The sequence below is a fragment of the Phaenicophaeus curvirostris genome, chromosome Z (genome assembly GCF_032191515.1).
Source record: "Phaenicophaeus curvirostris isolate KB17595 chromosome Z, BPBGC_Pcur_1.0, whole genome shotgun sequence".
NCBI classification, from domain to species: domain Eukaryota; kingdom Metazoa; phylum Chordata; class Aves; order Cuculiformes; family Cuculidae; genus Phaenicophaeus; species Phaenicophaeus curvirostris.
Window position 1 is genome coordinate 37,993,346 of NC_091431.1, and position 18,743 is coordinate 38,012,088.

At 37.9% G+C, this 18,743-nt stretch overlaps 1 protein-coding gene across 1 annotated transcript in view; it reads left to right on the plus strand.

The window, feature by feature from the left end:
* The window catches only part of LOC138733549 (guanine deaminase-like), a 31,689-nt gene extending 19,450 nt beyond the window's left edge, over window positions 1–12,239 (plus strand). Inside the window, 8 exon segments of the mRNA XM_069880825.1 lie at window positions 40–147; window positions 1,086–1,193; window positions 3,305–3,402; window positions 4,342–4,409; window positions 4,881–5,027; window positions 9,190–9,308; window positions 10,315–10,342; window positions 11,447–12,239. Coding sequence (XP_069736926.1) covers window positions 40–147; window positions 1,086–1,193; window positions 3,305–3,402; window positions 4,342–4,409; window positions 4,881–5,027; window positions 9,190–9,308; window positions 10,315–10,342; window positions 11,447–11,517 — 747 coding nt within the window. The 3' untranslated portion in view covers window positions 11,518–12,239.
* The last annotated feature ends 6,504 nt before the right edge of the window (window positions 12,240–18,743 follow it).

An 18,743-nucleotide genomic window follows, 5' to 3' on the forward strand; every position in this document is an offset into this window, starting at 1 on the left:
AAATGTAGATTCCCAAGCATGTCTTTTTAATGTTTTCAGTATCCAAGGGTACAGCCTGTAATAACCCCTCGCTTTGGCCCTTCCTGCACAGAGGATTTGCTGTGTGCACTTGGCGATTTGGCACAGGCTCGTGACCTTCATGTGCAGGTAAGCTCTAAGAGCTCTGTATACAATTCAAATAGTTTGGATAGATAGGATACAGATCAGGGACTTCTCATAATTTCAACAAAACACTTAAACTACATATTTACCTTGGACTGCATCCTTTAAATTCCTCTGAAATTATTAATGATGCTCTGCAAGAACACTGTGACCTACACAGGAAATGAGAAGGCTCGTAGCTGGAAGGACGCACAATTCAGCAAGCCCTAGCACATGCACAGTCACTAGGAGACCGGCATCCAGTATTGTAGGTAAGAGCAATCCTTCAGTTGCTGAAGGCTGCTCTCCCTAGTACAAAATTGTTATGACTGTCTCTAAGCCTTCTGATGTCTCTGTAGAGTGGATTTCAGCAGATAAAATTATTACTTATCTTTATATCTTATTTGACATGGTTAACATCAGTATGATAAAGCTTCTGTGTGTGAAAAAGTTCCAAGCATATATTATTTTAAAGCTATCCTACATTAGGACTTTTTTTGTCACTACAAAGTGGATGTTCTGAAAATATGTGCTCCAGTGGGAGTACAGAAGGATCAGATTTTTATCTGAGACCAGACCTTAATCAGCCCATCTGAAGATACATGGACCAGACACCTATGTGCTGCTCTGATCCACTTTCTGTTTGGGTGATTCTCTCTTCTACCTCACAGTCATTTGTTTTATTTTAACATCTACCAAATTCCAAGTGGACTGTTATGTCACCAGACTACTGAGGTGAACTACCCAGGCACAACATCTCCTGTCACTTCTAAAGGAAGAAATGATTCTTCTCTTTTGGGTCCCAGGAATCTCTCTAATGAAAAGGGAAACAAATACATGTTTCTGTCATTATACGTTTAGCACCAGTAGCTTGCTCAGGAAGGTTGTAATGTAAGGTTTAATTCCAGTCAAAGCACTCACTGCTATATATTTTTTTATTGCAGAGTCACGTAAGTGAGAATGAAGAAGAACTCAAACGTGTGGAGAACATGTTTCCTGCCTACCAGAATTACACTGAATTGTATGATAAAAATAAGCTGCTTACCAGCAAGGTAGCTGGATAAAAAAAAATCTGTAGCATAGTTTAGATTTATCCATGTAGAGTATATGATAGTTAACTACAGTCACCTGAAGTGTTTGTACTGTTTTATCAAGGTCAATGACATTTGGGGTAAAGCAAATTAGTTTTATGTTCTTTGTTGCATAGGTGTCCATCAAGGTACTGGAACTTTAGTCAAAACCATACTTTTCCTGAGCATATTAGGGGAGATTAACAGTAGAGATATTTCATGCTCCCTCATCCATTTTCTGAGAGCTCCAAAGAGAATTGGAGCAGTAGAGTCAGACAGAGGCTAATTAGAGCTGGTATTGTAGGAACTCATAATTCTTGGGCAGTGCCAAGTTCTTCTTACAGTGTTATTGCGCACTGGTTCTGCCTGAAGATTATTTCTGTGGTGTTATGGTAGGGCCAACTTCATTTTTTGACAGTTTCCTATAGAAAAAATCTTGTTCTATTCTGTTCTCTGTGTGAACCTCACATACAGACAAGTACACTTCACTGTTCCAGCTATCCAAAAGCACTCTCACGTCATTACCTGATTTTACAAAGTATTGAGAGGTACAGTGGCCTGAAGAGTTAAAATTCTTCAAAGCTTTATGCTGGTGGCATAAGTGTAAGCAGATCTGATACCAGCCCACACTAAATACAGGTTGGAGAGCCAGGGCAAACCTTATTAGGTGCACTCTTTCCCATGCAAGTGTGAATATGAACAACCTAACTAAAGTCAGAGTGCTTAACCATCACTAAAATTGATATAAAATTTTAGGAAAGAATTTCCAGAGGCAGAAAAGGCAGCTGGGAACTCCTTGGGAATTAGCTGTTGAATTCCCATCTCTATCTTTGAAAATGTACCCCTGTAAATTGCATATTTGCAGTTCCTTTTACTTCAGAAATCAATATAGACTATTTAAGTATGTACACAGTACTAACTTTTCTTGCTTTTGCACAGCTGATTTGTTGTGTCAGGATACTAAAGGGAATATTAGTGCTACAAAAACATAAGTCTTAATTCTATCAGAATTTTATATGCACTGTGCTGAAAATAGTCACTGAAAATCAAGGTTACCAGTGCTTTTTGGCACTAGGCCACTGGTTGTATTGCAAGTGTTCTATTAAATACAAACATAAAATACAAAGATGTTTCCTCGATCCCCAGTCACCGGAACTAAGACCCCAAATCATTTTTTAAAACATTTTAGAAGTATGTTTTTCAGAGCTGTGGCTGAAATATTTCCTTCTTTTTAAAAGAATTACAGATCAGCAGAGATATCATCTAGCAGCTACGATAAGTAGGTCCTTAGTTTAAGATGGGGCTGCTCTCACTATGTTTTCAGATACTTCTGAGCTTGATGAGTAGAGATGGCAAGGGTACAGTGCTATTAGGAGATGCTCAATGGAAACAGTTGCTGTGCTGTTCCAATTTTTATCAGCAGATTCCTAGACCTAACAGAGCTCTTGCTCTTCTCTTTGAGTGGGCATTTGACATACGAGGTAATTCTAAGTAGATTTGTTCTGGAACAACTGGTTTACGTCCTATTAAATTATACTATCCTATATGTCTGTGTGTTGTGTGTGTGCTTGTGAGTTTAATTTTAAAGTCAGCTATGAGCCAAGAAAGAAAAGCATTAATCAGCTGCATTAAAATTATATTATTTTGATTAAAGAATATTCCAAATGTATATACCTGGTGCAAACCTTTAGAGAGATGGCAGGAAACGTGCTAAAAGCACGTACGTCTTCCCTTGTATCTTACATACTTATAGCTACAGTACTTAATCTCTGTGGTAGCTACAAAATATAAGTCATAAGGGTACTACAGTGCTATTGCAATGGGAGAATCTTGCTTTTGTTCCTTGAAGCTCTTAGTCACTGCAAGAGTTAGTGCCCTATCTTCTCACAACAATAACAGAAAAAATGAGGGAGTGATGTGTTAGGCATGCTGAAGTTAATGAGAGTTTCTCCCCAGTTGATTTCAACAGCTTCATTCAAGAAGTTACCCTTGGTGGCAACAAGTGTCCTTTTGGCTATTAGAAGTGATGCAGCAAAAATCACAGGCACAATAAGTGCAATATTGAGTAAATTTTTTATTCTCTTTTTCTTTAGACAGTGATGGCTCATGCCTGTTACCTTTCTGAAGAAGAGCTGAAACTTTTTAGTCTTCGTGGAGCTGCAATATCACATTGCCCCAATTCTAATTTTTCGTAAGTTATAAAAACAAAAGGCAAAAAAAAAGAATGTTGTACTATTAAATGAAGCTGTTATTGACATGATATCCTGAATCCAGCCTGCCATCACAAAATCACAGAATTACTGGGCTGGAAAAGAACCCCAGGATCATCGAGTCCAACCATTTCTATCAAACGCTAAACCATGCCCTTGAGCACCTCATCTACCCCTCTTTTAAATACCTCCAGGGATGGTGACTCAGCCACCTCCCTGGGCAGCCTCTGCCAGTGCCCAATGACCCTTTCTGTGAAAAGGGTCATGATCTTTCATGCTCCACTTCTTCAAGTTATGCTGTCAGCTGATTTGTGATCTTTCAGTGTAGTCATATATATTTTTGATATTTAGTTATATATATACACATAAATAAAAATATTTCTTCTTTTCAACTTTATTTCTTTTGGCTGTTCTATCAATGGCAGATTTAGGCCATCTCCCTTCCTCTCAAAGTATCAGAGTATGCATATATTTGGGGAAATGGGAATCGGCAATGGGGCAATATACGCTTCTTTCTATTAAGAAGAAATGAGATACTGCATGGGAACCTGCCTGGATGCTGTACTGAATTTTGTCCTTTTGTCTTTAACATAATATGTTGTTTCTGATGACTTACTGGAGCTCATGAAATAACCTCCCATCTTTTGTATTATACTTTACAGCATATTTGGATTTTATTCCCGGGTATATTGAGAGCTTATTTTAAGCAGATAAATATAAAACTATGAGAGTTTTTAGCTGAGAAAAATTGTCTTTATTTTTAGTAATTAAACCTCATCATTCAGGTGTATGAACACAAGTACTCTCAGTTTAATAAATCCAACCTGTTACACACATTCTAAGAGCCTTTGTTATAAAACTGCTCTTCCTGAACTTCCTCTCCATGTATCACACAGAACGCATTTCTTCTTCCAATTCAGGTTGCGCAGTGGTGTTTTAAATGTGCAAAATGTCCTGAAACACAACGTGAAGGTTGGCCTTGGCACAGGTTAGTAGTCTGCTGTAAAAAACATTTCTTTTGGAAACCATTGGGAGATATAAAAACATGCTTACTTGTTCAGATATAAATGTCAGCATGTCTCCAAGTTATGGACCTGACGTTTTTTTCCCACTGCATCTAAAATAGTGAAGTGTAGTGTGCTGGAATCTAAAGCTGGTCTAGAAGAATTTAAAAAGAAAACCATCAATGAATGAAGAAAGTTTTATTCTTGTGATGAGAGCAAACAGGGCTTGTACAACAAATTTTCAGGTTTCTCTTGTTCTGTGTTGTGTTCCAGTTACCTGACTTTGTATGTGACAGGACCTTTATTAAGTGTTATACATTCAGAGACAGCACTTTGCAGTCTAACTTTTCGTGTTTACCACATTTGCCACTTTGTAACATTTAATTAAAACACACAGAAATTTAACCCAGAGACTTAGTCTCAAACCTTTTTACTAAGAATCTGATCCCTTCTAGATGTTGCTGGTGGATATTCAGCTTCTATGCTTGATGCTATCAGGAAAACAATGATGGCATCTAATTGCCTTCAGATCAATAAAGTGAATGAGAAAGGACTAACGCTTGGAGAAGCTTTTCAGCTAGCCACTCTAGGAGGAAGCCAAGGTAAGAAGAAATTTTTTAAGGTTGTACACAGAGAACTACAGCTCTTTTTGAAGTCTAAAATGGTATCTGCTGGGCAAAGATGTCCTTCAGTCTCTCCTATCCATATGAAGCTCATTACAGAAAAGCATTCTTATTGATGTTGAGAGTTTATAACAGATTCTTAATGACTTTTCAGGGTTGTACATTTTCACAGCAAAGATCCGTACACTTCTTAGTCATTACTACTTGCATGCTTATTGGACCAACTGGAAAGATGGTGTTTTCTCAGCAACCAGCACTTGCGGGAAAAGTTATGCAATATGCAATTATTGTAAAATCATGTGTTCCGTTTGTCATCAGTTTCTAATTTTGTTTGCTTTTTGAGGTCTCAATGAGGCACTTTTGTCATAGTCTTTCCAGCAAATCAAAACATGGTGCAAATTGCTCCTCAGTCAAAGAAAAGTGCAACGTTTAGATAAGATTTGAACCATTGTTATTTAAGACACAATAGCACACGCAGAATACATTTGATGGTTATTCCATTATTCAGGTTTACTGGCATGCTTTGTTGTGATCAATATGCACAAACTGATTTATACAGTTAGCAAAGTTTTAGCAGAACTTATGTGATTCACCAAACAGCAAATTGGCTGCTGGAGGAGGCCTGTGGCACAGCAGTCACAAGATGGTAGAGTTCACTGTTCTAGGAGAAGCAAGGTGCAGGGTCAGCAGAATGGCCATCTTGGACTTCTGGAGGGCAGACTTTGGACTGTTTAGGAGGCTGGTTGATAAAGTTCCCTGGGGGGCATTCTAAAGGGCAAAGGAGCCCAAAAGGCTGAATGCTCTTTAAGAAGGTAATCCTGGTGGTGTAAGAGCAAGCAGTCCCTTTGTGCTGAAAAGTGAGCTGGCAGGGAAGAAAACCAGCTTGGCTGAGGAGAGAGGGCTGGGTGAATCTTGGTTAAAAGAGGAAAGTAAATGATCTTTGGAAGATGGGGCAGGCATCTCAGGAGGACTGTGAGGATGAAGTAATTAACTTGGCCAATTCTGTGAACGATCATAAAAAATGTTCCTATGAATATATCAACAACAAAAGGAGGACCAAGGAGAATCTTCATCCTTTACTGAGTGCAGGGGGAACTATAGAGAGAAGGGATGAGGATAAGGCTGACGTACTTAATGCCCTCTTTGCCTCAGTCTTTAATAGTAAGGTCAGATGTTCTCTGGGTACTCAGCCTCCTGAGCCAGTAGACAGGGAGTAAAAGCAGAACCAAGCTCTAGTGATCCAAGAGGAAACAGTTAGAGATCTGCTCAGCCAATTAGACATTCACAAGTCTATGGGGCCTGATGGGATCCACCCAAGGGTGTTAAGGACGCTGGTGAAGGTGCTCACCAAACCCATTTTAACCATCTACCAGCAGTCCCGGCTGACTGGGAAAATTCCACTTCACTGGAGGTTGGAAAATGTCATGCCCATTTACAAAAGGGCTTGGAGGAAGGATCCAGGGAACTATAGGCCTGTCAGCCTGACCTCAGTGCCAGGGGTGGTCACGGGTCAGGTCTTCTTGAGTGCTATCACACAGCACATGCAAGACAACTGGATGATCAGGCCCAGTCAGCATGGGTTTGTGAAAGGCAGTTCCTGTCAAACTAACCTGATCTCCTTCTATGACAAGGTTACCCACTTTACGGATGAAGGAAATGCTGTTGATATAGTGTACCTGGACTTTAGTAAAGCCTTTAACAGTGTTTCTGACAGTATTTTGCTTGAGAAACTGGCTGCCACTGGCCTGGACAGGTGCACCCTGTTGGTAAAAAAACTGACTGGATGGCTGGACCCAAAAAGTTGTGGTAAATGGAGCTAAATCCATCTGGAGGCCAGACACAAGTGGTGTCCCTCAGGGCTCAGTGCTGGGTCCAGTCCTGTTCAATATCTTTGTCAATGACCTAGATGAGGCATTTGAATGTACCCTTAGTAAGTTGGCGAAAGGTTCTAAGCTTAGAGGAGTTGTTGATCTACTTGAGGGTAGGGAAACTCTACAAAGTGATCTGAACAGACTGGATTGCCAACAGGATGAGGTTTGACAAGGCCAAGGTCTGAGTTCTGCACTGGGAACACAACAACCCTGTGCAGTGCTACAAACTAGGGGAAGAGTGGCTGGAAAATGCCTGGCAGGGGATCCTGGGGGTGTTTGTTGACAGCTGATTGAATGTGAGCCAGCAGTGTGTCCAGGTGGCCAAGAGGGCCAATGGCATCTTGGCTTGTATCAGAAACAGCATGGCTGGCAGGACCAGGGAAGTGATTGTGCTCCTGTACTTGGCACTGGTGAGGGTGCACTTCGAATCCTGTGTTCAGTTCTGGGCCACTCACCACAAGAAGGATGTTGAGGCTCTGGAGCGTGTCCAGAGAAGCGCAACAAAGCTGGTGAAGGGGCTGGAGAGCAGGTCTTATGAGGAGCAGCTGAGTGAGCTGCCTTGTTTAGCCTAGAGAAAAGGAGGCTGAGGGGAGACCTTATCACTGTCTCCAACTAGCTGAAAGGAGGTTGTAGGAGAGATGGGTGTTGGTCTGTTCTCTTAAGTGATAGGTGGTAGGACGAGACAAAATGGCTTCAAGTTCTGCCAGGAGAAGTTCAAATTAGACATTAGGAAACATTTCTTCTCTGTCAACAAACAGGATTTCTCAAGACTCTATGTGAAGGACATGATGTGGAAACAGAGAGAAGAGACAATGGTCAGAGTACAAAACCCAATTTTTTCCCCCTTAATACATACTGTTCTCATGAAAGGTGAGAATAGCTTAGCTAAGATGTGAAAAGGAAAACAAAAAGCCCAAACTCATACGTAGTTTCCCTTCCCAGCTACTCTTGTGTTTAAAAATCTGGATTCTTATGTTTACTTAGTAATATTTTTATCTTATGTGTTGATTTTGAGATGTTTATCCTTATTGAGTCACTTCCAAAGGTAAAATATAAATTACTCATACAACCTTTCAGTAGCCTGGACAAGTACAGTTTGCAGAAATTTATATGAGTGATTCTTTGTTTCAATAATTTGCTTTGCTGAGACTCCTAAACCCTTGTCACCCTCTTGTGTTTAATCTAAAAATTGCAATCTACTCACAAACCTGAAGGAATACAAGATCATTTTAGTTGAAACTGGTAGACTGGTAGGTGGTCAAAGCATTTCACCATTTGGAGGAGTTTTAACACCTTTGAGGTATTGTGAATGTCCTGCCACTCACAAACTTCTCTGAAGGCTGGAGTTCCTTTGCCAAACAGAATCAATCTGAAAACAAATGGACAAATGATTTGCAGGTGTTATCCCCTTTGATAACTTAGTTTAACCTTTTATTTACAAAAGGTGACTTAAAACATGGATGCTTTGTATCACTTAAAATTACCCTAAATAATATCCAAGGTGATGTAAGAACTTGCAAGCACCCAGTCACTGAAGATAAAATTAGATTTTCAGTGCTTGCAAACCTAAGAACCTGAGGTTGTAACGTAAATAAGAGATCACAAGACAAGCCTTACAGGTAAGTTGAAGATCTTCAGATATAGCTATGATTTTTAATTTCCATACCATTCTGTTGCTTGCTTTTGCTAATTACTCTTAGTTATCACTTCAGTACACCTCTTTCATTATCGTATTATAATTAATATTATATAGTACTATTGTAATATGTCTATAGTACCTGACAAAGTTGCTTAAACGGTTTGAAGAATTAAATCTAACATTGCCTTTGCAAGGTGAGTATTATTAAATACTTTTTGTTTTCTATGACTTAATTTCATTGCCCTTTTTGAAGCTTTAATGTTTTTGAAATGTAAATGATTATTATTCAACTTTAAACAGTTAGTAGCCTATACATCAGGATTGCAGTGACAGAAAATGGAGAATATTCAAAGAACAAAAATTGAAACAGAGGTTCAAATTGTTTTTCAGATCTCTCTTCCTTTAACAGATGCTTTTTGAAATTCACCAATTATACGTTTTTCTTGGGATGTTGTTTAAGAGCTCAGATGCTGACGTACTTACTGTTGAATTTCCTTTCATATTTTTCTTTGTAATAATCTAAATCCTTATTGTTTTTTCTATGAATGTCTCAAATAAGCTGCCAGGTGCAGCACATGGTGGAAAGAGTCATGCATTGAAGAACTGTTTGTGAGCTTATTTTCTTCTGCAGCTCTAGGTCTAGATGATGTAATTGGAAACTTTGAGGTCGGCAAAGAATTTGATGCACTGCTTATCAACACAAAGGCTTCAGACAGCCCATTTGACTTGTTCTCTGCTGATAATTTTGAGGTAATCAGAATGGGATTAATGATTAAAATACTGACCAGAAATAATGTGGGGAAGGTCCGTGATATAGCCAGAATAAGACTCTTGGGAGTTATTCCAATAATAGGAGTCAGGTGCACTACACCACTGCTGTCTGTATTTCAATCCAAGAGGACCAGTGGTTAGAGCTTTCTTTAGAATCCTGCTGTCCTCAGCGACAGCCCGTATCCCCATGAGCAAAAATGCATGTAACATTTCTTAATATATATCTTATGAGCCCAAGCTGACAATTTAAGTCAGTTGTTTGCAGCGACAAATGGCAAGCAAGAAAAAGCAGTTTAGTTTTAATAAACATTTTGAGTTCAAACTCAAAAAAAAAAAAGGCAACCTGTTCCCAGACGAAGGCTGCGTTACCTTGACTGCACTGCTATTGGGAATTTAAGCATGAACTCAAAATTACTAATTTGAGGTGAAGCCGCAGTTTTCATGCAAACATATAAGCAGTATTGGCATTACGCAATGGGTACACTTTCTCATACAGTACATTGCCATCTCTATTCTGAATGTCTCTATTTACTTAGAAATATGGGCATAAGTGGCCGGATAGTTGTTCCTTAATCTGTTTCAGCCACAGTAATCTAGGTTGGATTAAATTATTTAAACTGTAAATCTTCCTAATTCAAATAATTCTGAAAAATAAATTATTTTCCAGTTTAAGTTAAACCTTTTTTGTCTATGTTAGCGAAAACAATTTTGTCACATTTTCAGTACGTAAGTGTATTTGTGAACTCTAAAAAAGACGGTGGGGAAGTATTGTGTTTTAGACATATATTTGTTTATGCTGTCAAACTTGTGCAGTGTTTTCTTCCGGTCTCCTTACTGGAAGTTACTTATGAGAAAACATGCAAATTAAGTTTTGATTTTACTGTTTGTAGGAATACTTGGGAAGATTCTTTCAAGCTTCAAATAACTATGATCTGGGATAGCAGATACAACTTTCTGAATTTTGCTTTCTCCCATTTCTTTACAGGACACTCTCCAGAAGTTTCTCTATCTAGGTATGTTCTGATTCTCAGCCCCCACAAAATTCTATTGTTGTTTCATACATCAAAAAATATCTAAGTTAACGTGGAGGTTAATGATATTAATTTTTACGCATATTATAATTACGCATATATAATTATTTACGCATAATTAAATATATATTTGTCTACAATTGTTAAATAGATTTTTTACATTGTATATCAACATTAATAGACCACTATAGATTTTATCTACATGTAGTAAATATACATTAATGTATATTTACATTTTTAAATGTATTATTTATATGTAAATATACATTAATGTATATTTATTTATAAATGCTGACTAAGAATGAAGTGGCTTAACTTCCGTTCTTTGGGACATAGTTAAAGAGTCAGTTTAACATGATCAGATGCACCAAGTTTGTCTGATTTATCACCACATTTATCCTTAGCTACAGTATGAAGTAAATCATATTTCACAGTAAAGTAACACTGACATGCTGATCACCAGTTCAGAGCCAGCTCACCTTAGACCAACTTCTGCAGACCAGTTGCAACTGTTTCCTTTATTCCCAAACAAAAAAGATGGCCTTTAAAACAAACAAAACACAACCCAAACAATCCCGACCCCTAAGAAAACAGGTATTCTTTGTAGGGCATTGTCTGGACCAAGAGCGGCACTGTCTATTATGTTGTTATGTAGAAGTAACTGGTGTCAACTCTGGCCATGTTTGTGTCATTTTCTAATTAGGCGTTTCCCTTTTTGAGAAGTTGGTTGAGGCAAACCAGCTTGACTGCTGCCTGGTACCTGAGGTAGTTGAGATACTGCACAACAATGTATTTTCTGTACAGATATATAATATTTTCAGGGTTTGAATCTACTAAGTACATAGAAAACCCCTGACATGGGTGTATTTATGCTAGGTTTATTTACTCAAGAAAGTGTAAGTAGTTTAAACATCTGTTGATCTTTGTAGTACACCTGACTAATTCTCTCCAAGCTTTCTCATTCCTAGGAAATGGTCACTGCAAATTACGTATTCCAAAACTGATTTTGTGGATTGCATAGCTTTTATTAATGAAATCAGTGCATAGATATATGTGCAAATTTCTATTTTGACCATGATTTTTCAGGTGATGATCGGAATATTTCTGAAGTGTATGTGGCTGGAAAGCAAGTGGTTCCTTTTTCAAGTTCAGTATAAATGCATTTCCCTGTTGCAAGATACTCTACTGATCATTCTGCATCTGATTTGGAAAAAGTGGATAAAACACAGTGCCTGATCAGGAATAACACCTCATTTTTGTTTAATGTTCTAAAAATTTTGTTAGATTGCTCAAGAATTACTTTACCAAACTTGTCACCATTTTAGAGGAAGTGGGTATTTAGATTTCTCCCTAAAAATAGCATGTGTGCATTGATAAGGAATTTGTTAAATAATTAAATTTAATTAATTAAAGAGGACATCTACTGTTCCTTTTAATAATAGCGTAAGAAGCATTACGAAGAGCAATGAGACTTTCATTGTCTATAATGGATCTGAATTTTAAAAAAGCCAGTGCTAGTAAGTTTATTTGAAAGCACGCAATTCCCATAATATTATCACCAAGGACAGAAAAATCAGTGACATTTTGGGGCATTTAGATTGTTTTTCACATTTCTTTAGTAGTTTATTTTTTTAAAAAGTAATTGTTTCATTTAAAACATTATTTTTTTTAAAGAAATTAGATAAGTGTGTATTTATAAATAAATAAGGGTCCTTATTATCTAAGAGTTCAGATTTGTCATTCATAGTCAGAGAGAAATGAGCTGGTGGAAGAACCAAATAAGAAACGGAACATTTTTCACAGTGACACAGACTGGGACAGTGGAAAAGCTGGATTATTCTGTGATACTGTCAGATAAATTTGCATTTCTGCAGATTTTATTCCCTAAGTCTAGAAGTGGTCTGCACCTACTGCGTTGCATTAATGTCAGCTGAGTGAAAGCTGAATGAAACATGTTAAATTAGAAGGAGGCACTTAGGCATATAAGCAGGCTACTCAGCGGCAAACAAATGAAGAGGTTTTTCTGGGCTAGAGGGATTGCTTCATCTGGTTTAGACTTCTGCTTCCCAAGCTTATTTGCTCCTGAGTGTTCAGACAGGATGATACAATGCCCCTTCTCCTTTCTGTAAGGGAAGTGAGTGAGTTTGAAAATTACAAGAGAAATGGGCTATTTCTGGCCATTACCACCTTTTCCTTGAGGTGGAAATTGTCGCTGGTAAAAGCAGCTCAACTTTAATAGTCTCTTTTGTGTAATTCAACATGCCAGTCATAATTCCAGCCCTGTGCAATTCCAGATAAAAAAAAATGTGTCCTTTTTGTTTTGAAAATCTATGCAACTTCCTGTCTTAAAAAGCCTATTTTCCTACTTTTTATCAGAGATTTTTTTTTTTTTTTGAGATTAGTTAGAGGAGGGGGTTGCTTCTTGTTTCTTTATTATGTTTTTGGAACACAAAGAATGTAAGCTTTAATTTCAGTGTCAATAGAGACAATATTATATTGAGTGATTATAAACATGTTGAATATGATTTTAAGGACTGCTTCTAACTCCTTTGATGTCAGTAAACTTTGTTTCATGTTTTATCACTGCCTCATAATATAAAAGCACAAGACTTCCCTCTAGTCACAAAACAAGGGAAGTCGCTGCACCAAAGTCTCACTTCATGTCTACTTCTGAGAGAGTGCTTGACCCAATGTAATTGATAACTTTCTGGTTTTAAAAGCATTTTCAGAGCTTACATACTGTTATGGTTGAAGTGGAAGTGTAAAAGCTACCTTGGACGCTGAAAGCATTAGAGACTTTTCGGTGGTTTTTTTTGTTTGTTTGGTTGGTTTTTTTTAATGCCAAAGCCAAGTAGCCCCACTGAACAGAAGGGGATATTCGCTTACAGACACTACCCAAGTGGGGCTATGTGGCTTGCTTGCTGAGAACTAGCTCAGGTGCCTTCACAGAGCACTGCACTGTGCTTTGTGCTTGTGAAGATACCACCTTCATATCCATTATGTTCAATGATTGCTAAGGCCTTAGAAATAAAGATTTAAGGATTAATATTTCCACATTCCATCAGGACGTTTTCTTAGTAATTTGAATTTTCCTGTTTCCCAATCACCTACACAGTAGCACACTTGCTTGGCAAATACAGTCTTTAGCTCTTTAATTTGGTTTCCTGATTCAGGGAGCATTTTTCCTCATGAATTTTGACATGAACTTAATTGACCAAACTTCACCTTCCAAAACCAAAGATGTGTGAGACACATATTTTAATCCACCCGGTTTCTGTTTCAAACTATTTTTAGGGAGTTGCATGTTTTTCAGCTTTAGCTTTCCTGCAAGAATGTGTCCCGGGGCAGAGAAAGATTATACAGCTTTGTGTATGATATATGTTTGTGCCCTACTTCTTCACTTTCAGAGCTATGAATTAAACCAACGCTTTTATTGTAGTGTAGCCTTAAGTGTCTCTGACTTCATTGTTCTCCCACAATTTTGTAGTGCTGTTAAGAACAGTATTCAGCATTTCTTTTAAAAAGATTTGCAGGGGAGGAGCAGTTGCTTATTTGCAAACTGAGAATACAAAAAACATTTAACAAGTTCAAGACTACACTAATGACTCAGTTATAAAGAGCCTCCATAGGACTCCCTCACTGCTGCTAGTGAGCTTTGTATCTGAATATTGGCTGTGTCATGAGCAGTTTGATGCTTGTTAAATTCAGGCACAAAGCAGGAACTCAGCCTTTTAATTATAGCTTTACTGGTGTCTTCTACCTAGACACTACCCAAACTTAGAGATGGATAATCAGCTTTATTTAAGGAATCTTAGCTGGAGGAGGAGCTCTATGTGCAGATAGTGCTGTGTGCTGCCTGCACAACCCTGCAATGCCCAGTAGCTGGAGGAGCAAGGATCAAGATGGAAAGCATTACACTGAATGCTGAGGTGCTTAGGAAGGAAAGAAGGTAAAGGAAGGAAGCCTGAATTTGGTGTGAGAGGAAGCCAGTGGAGGAATAACAAATGAACTGGGAGGTACTTTCAACAGCACCATCTTAAATAGAATCAAATGGAGGAAAACCATAACGCCAGGAAAAAAATGTTGAAGTGGGGTCCTCTCTGAGGTGGTACCAAAATCTGGTTCAGTGGACAATGGCTTGCGCAGAAATTTTAAAGTTCTAGGATATACAAAGGATGTGGTAGCCAAACTCCTCTGAACAATTTTTGGGAAAGTAACTGAGGATCCCACTGTGAAGTTATGATCCTTGGGACTCTTTAATCATGTATGAATTGCCAAGATACTTGGTGCAGTAGGAGAGGATCAGTAGATGAGAGCAATTACTGCTGAGACTCGTACATCTACACTATGTGCAGCTTAAGACTACACATGGTCATTTTCCTTGGATAAATGTCTCCACTGCACAGGCCATTTGAAGCAGGCCGCATAACTGGTTCAGCCTCTTAATGTCTATTTTAAAGGCTGGCGTATATTTGGCATGCATCTGAGCCTCCAGTGTAGTTTTCTCTAAAATAAACTTAAATCCTTATGTACCGAAACCACCCTGTGCACTGAAACAAGGTTCAATAAGGGAGGATGGTTGATAATTCACTTCAGAACAGCACTGCTGTCTCAAACTGAAATGCTTATGGGGGCTAGGACTTGGACTATTCTCCTCTGTCCTCATTGTACCAGAACTTAATAGCTGAATACAAAGCTACCTCTTTCCCTCTTCCTCTCTCTTCCAAAAAACCCCCAAACAAATAAAGAAAGTAAAAATTAGGCAGCCAAACACTAAGAGGGGATGAGGAAGAGGAAGAAAAGAAGGGGCAATTTTCAGTCAGTATAAACTGACATAGCACTACTTACAAGATAAAACCTCTGGAAAAATGTACATGCTACTCTTTCCAGGTATCATTCTTGATAAGTTCTCTTGCCAGATTGTGGATATGTCTTTCTGTTTAATGTCGGCACACCTTTCAGACAAATTCAAAAGGGGTAGTTCATGGAAAACTTGCTTGTTGGGACAATATGCTTAATGTGTTTTATGTTCAGATGAGCACTTACTAATTATAGATGGAATGTATTGGAATTACTGTTAAATGTTGATCTCATTGTGTCACTTTGAGTTTTGATTATTAATGAAATGCCAGTTATTATTGCCCATGCATTACGCAGTGTTATTTGAATTAGTCATGTGTGGTAAGTGGAGCTCTGCACTTTAAAATGTTGCCCTGGCCTAGAGTTTGTATTTATTCTGTGCTTTTTGTGCAATTAGAAAGCTTTTAAGAAACAAAACAGTGTATTTGTTCACTGTACTGAACATTTTCAGTATTGTAGGTGGACTTCGTGTTAGAAAAAGAAACATTAATATGACCCGGTTCAAAAGTTTGTGCCTGATTATACACTCATGAAAGAAAAAGTTGTAATGGTTTTATGAAAGCTGACATGAATAATAATGTTTTAATTTAAAAATACAGAGAAATAGATTTTTTTTTTAATTTTGATCATGGTTATGCAATGGAGATTAGCAAAAGGTGATAATTCTTGCTAAATATCTACTGTTCCACTGAGCAAAGAAGAATGTATTCCTGACTACACACTTTAATAGTATGCATAAGTCTTGAAAAATACAAAGCCTGAGTCCTTCTGAACAATATCCCAGCTTAAAAGGAAAATATATTAATGACATTGCTTGGACAAGCTGTTTAAAAATATTGTTCTAAGCATTTCAATGAATAATCCATAACAAATGATAAGACAAGCAGCTTTTTACTTGATTTATATGAATAAACTGTGCTGCCTTATCTGAAGCCCTGTGTGTAGCAGTTGTCAACTCATCTCTAAAATGGTGATGTGCAAATAGAAGGTATTTTAAAAAAACAAACAAGGGATTTTAAAAGTTTGAGAAAGGATTGGAAAGAAAAAAGAATTTGAGAAGAGATTTGAAAAGGGTACTAGCAGAGTAGAAAATAATGCAAAGTAGAAAGAAGCTGGATCAAAGGAACTCATAAAAGCTAGATAATATGTCAATGAACTTTTAGTAGGAAACACTCAGAAATGAAGATATGTTTTCAGGCAATGTTCTGTTAAATCACAGACCTCATTCCTTCTGAAAGTTACTGAGGCCCAAAAACTGAGCAGATTTGCAAAGTAGTAACTTACATGCTTAATAATACAAGTCCAAATAGTTGTAGCAAATAACAGAATAATTATATAACACTTTTCAACTTCTCAACCTCTGCCTCATGATTATCTGTAACAACTGCATAAGAAATCTAATGCAACACCACATTATGCTTTAATTCCACGTGTCCTATGAAACATTTGGCATTGGTTAAGTTTAGTCACACCAGATGTTTGTCTTCCTGTGTCGGACTCAGTCACCACTGCACCACCAAGCACATGACAAGGGATGATGTTTGGGGCATTCAGGATTCTTCCTGAGGACCAGACGAGCTCATCTGGTGTGACTGAAGTAACTGGAAATAAGCTGGTTTAAAAATCAGATTAGCACATTGTAGAGAGCACAGCACTTTTAAAATTACATAAACATATATTTTACCTAGTAGTGAACTTCTAGGTACTAGGAACTTTGGCTTAAAACTGGGGGGATGGTTTTAAGCTACATGTGCAACAATTTGTGCTTCTCTCAACAGAGAAGCCATCAAATGATATCTTCATGTCTCTCTCTTCAAAAACCAATAACAACAGCAATCAAAACAATTCTTGGGAGGCAAAAAGGACATCAGCAACATCAACAACAATCTGTTGAGTAAGGTTAACAGAACTGTTGGTTTTTCTTGAAAGGCTGAACAATGATTTTGGAGGGCAGTTTCCTTGAAATTTCATTGGAAATCCTTTCTTGGAAAATGTCCTGAATCAGTGTGTGCTCCAACAAATGAGGTCCCCTGTGGCTTGTGCAAAGGCATTCACTTCTGTAGAAGTGAATGCAATAGTCATGCCTAGGCTCACGCTTTCTCCCCTAGTCAGGACTCAAAAGCGTGTAGTCTTTTTAACTCTGGCTTTAGTTTGTAGTTTCTCATGCACTTGGTTTTATTTGAAAATAACAGTGCTGAATGAATAGAGTTTGAAGAAGAACAAGGCTAAAAGGCATTCTTAACACCTGCCTACTTAATACTACAACTCAAATGATTTGTCCCATCAGATAGATACTATGTTGTTTGTACAGCTCTTAGGCTCAATGATTTAAAGGCTTAATGATTTAAGCTGGTAATGATTAAACCCAACCAAAACCAGGACATAACCTGTGAGCTGATAAAAACATAAAATTGTTTTACCTTAGTCTGCACTTACATCTTCAGAGACTTTGCTTAGCCAAGTGTTCCTAGGCACATTTAGGTAAAAAAACCCCTCTACTTCTTGGAGATAAGCCTTCAGTAGAAGGTATGAGTGATAGTGACAACTGAAGGCTTCGATCTCTGTGTTCTATCTGGCCCTGTGGCTTTGGAGCTTGGTTGTGTGTTCCTTTGACAGATTTTGCTCAGTTGCACATATTTCTTAGTTGAGGAAGATTGCAGCCCTTGCTTCAAAACAAGTCTTCTTTTCCCAAAGGGGATCTTACACCTCATTGCAGTAAGCTTTTCTGATTCTGGTTCTTGATTTTGTCAGCTCGTTGCCTGTTGTGCATAGGCTTTGGTTCTTTTGTGAAAATGGCTAACTGGAGTTAATGTTGTGAATTTATCCTTCCTGTTATACTCATGCAGTTTTAAGGAAGAGCAATGTTTAGGAAAAAGGTATTGTAATTTCCACTTTTCTGCTTGGTTTTCGTCATGCTAAATGGGAACCCGTGTACTGTTCAAACAAAATAAAGAGGCCTTGTGTTTGCACTAACCTTCATCTCCTTCTGTGTTTGACTTTGGGCCTGGGAGAGAAAGGTAGCAAGCTGAATAATGAAGATTTACAGTGAAGACCGTAATACACAGCAAAGTGGTGGAAATGCACAGATTTTTCCTGTTCTCTGGGGAACGTGGGCACACACATCATAGGGGTTTGCAAAGTTTGCTTTTGCTTAGCATGCTATTTTAGGGGAACCTTTTCCCAGATTCAAAACTCTTAACAGCTTTTAATGCATCGTTATTACTAGATTTTCTAGCTTAATAAGTCAAAAGCAGTGCTTCAGTAATCTTTTCATTATTTTGTGCCTAAGTAGACTATTCTGATATGCTTTCTTCTTATACTTGGCAGCAAGCACGGTCACATATCCTTTTATGTGTTTTTCTTCACTTTCTTACTTTTTAAATCTTAGGCACATAAATGTCCTCACTCCAAGCAGCTTCACCAGAAATGGGTTTCCTTAAAAGAAACTAAACAGCCCCCCATAGGAGAGCCACTATTACATACTGAGGAATTGTATGCTGAAGTTATGAGAATTATGTACAAG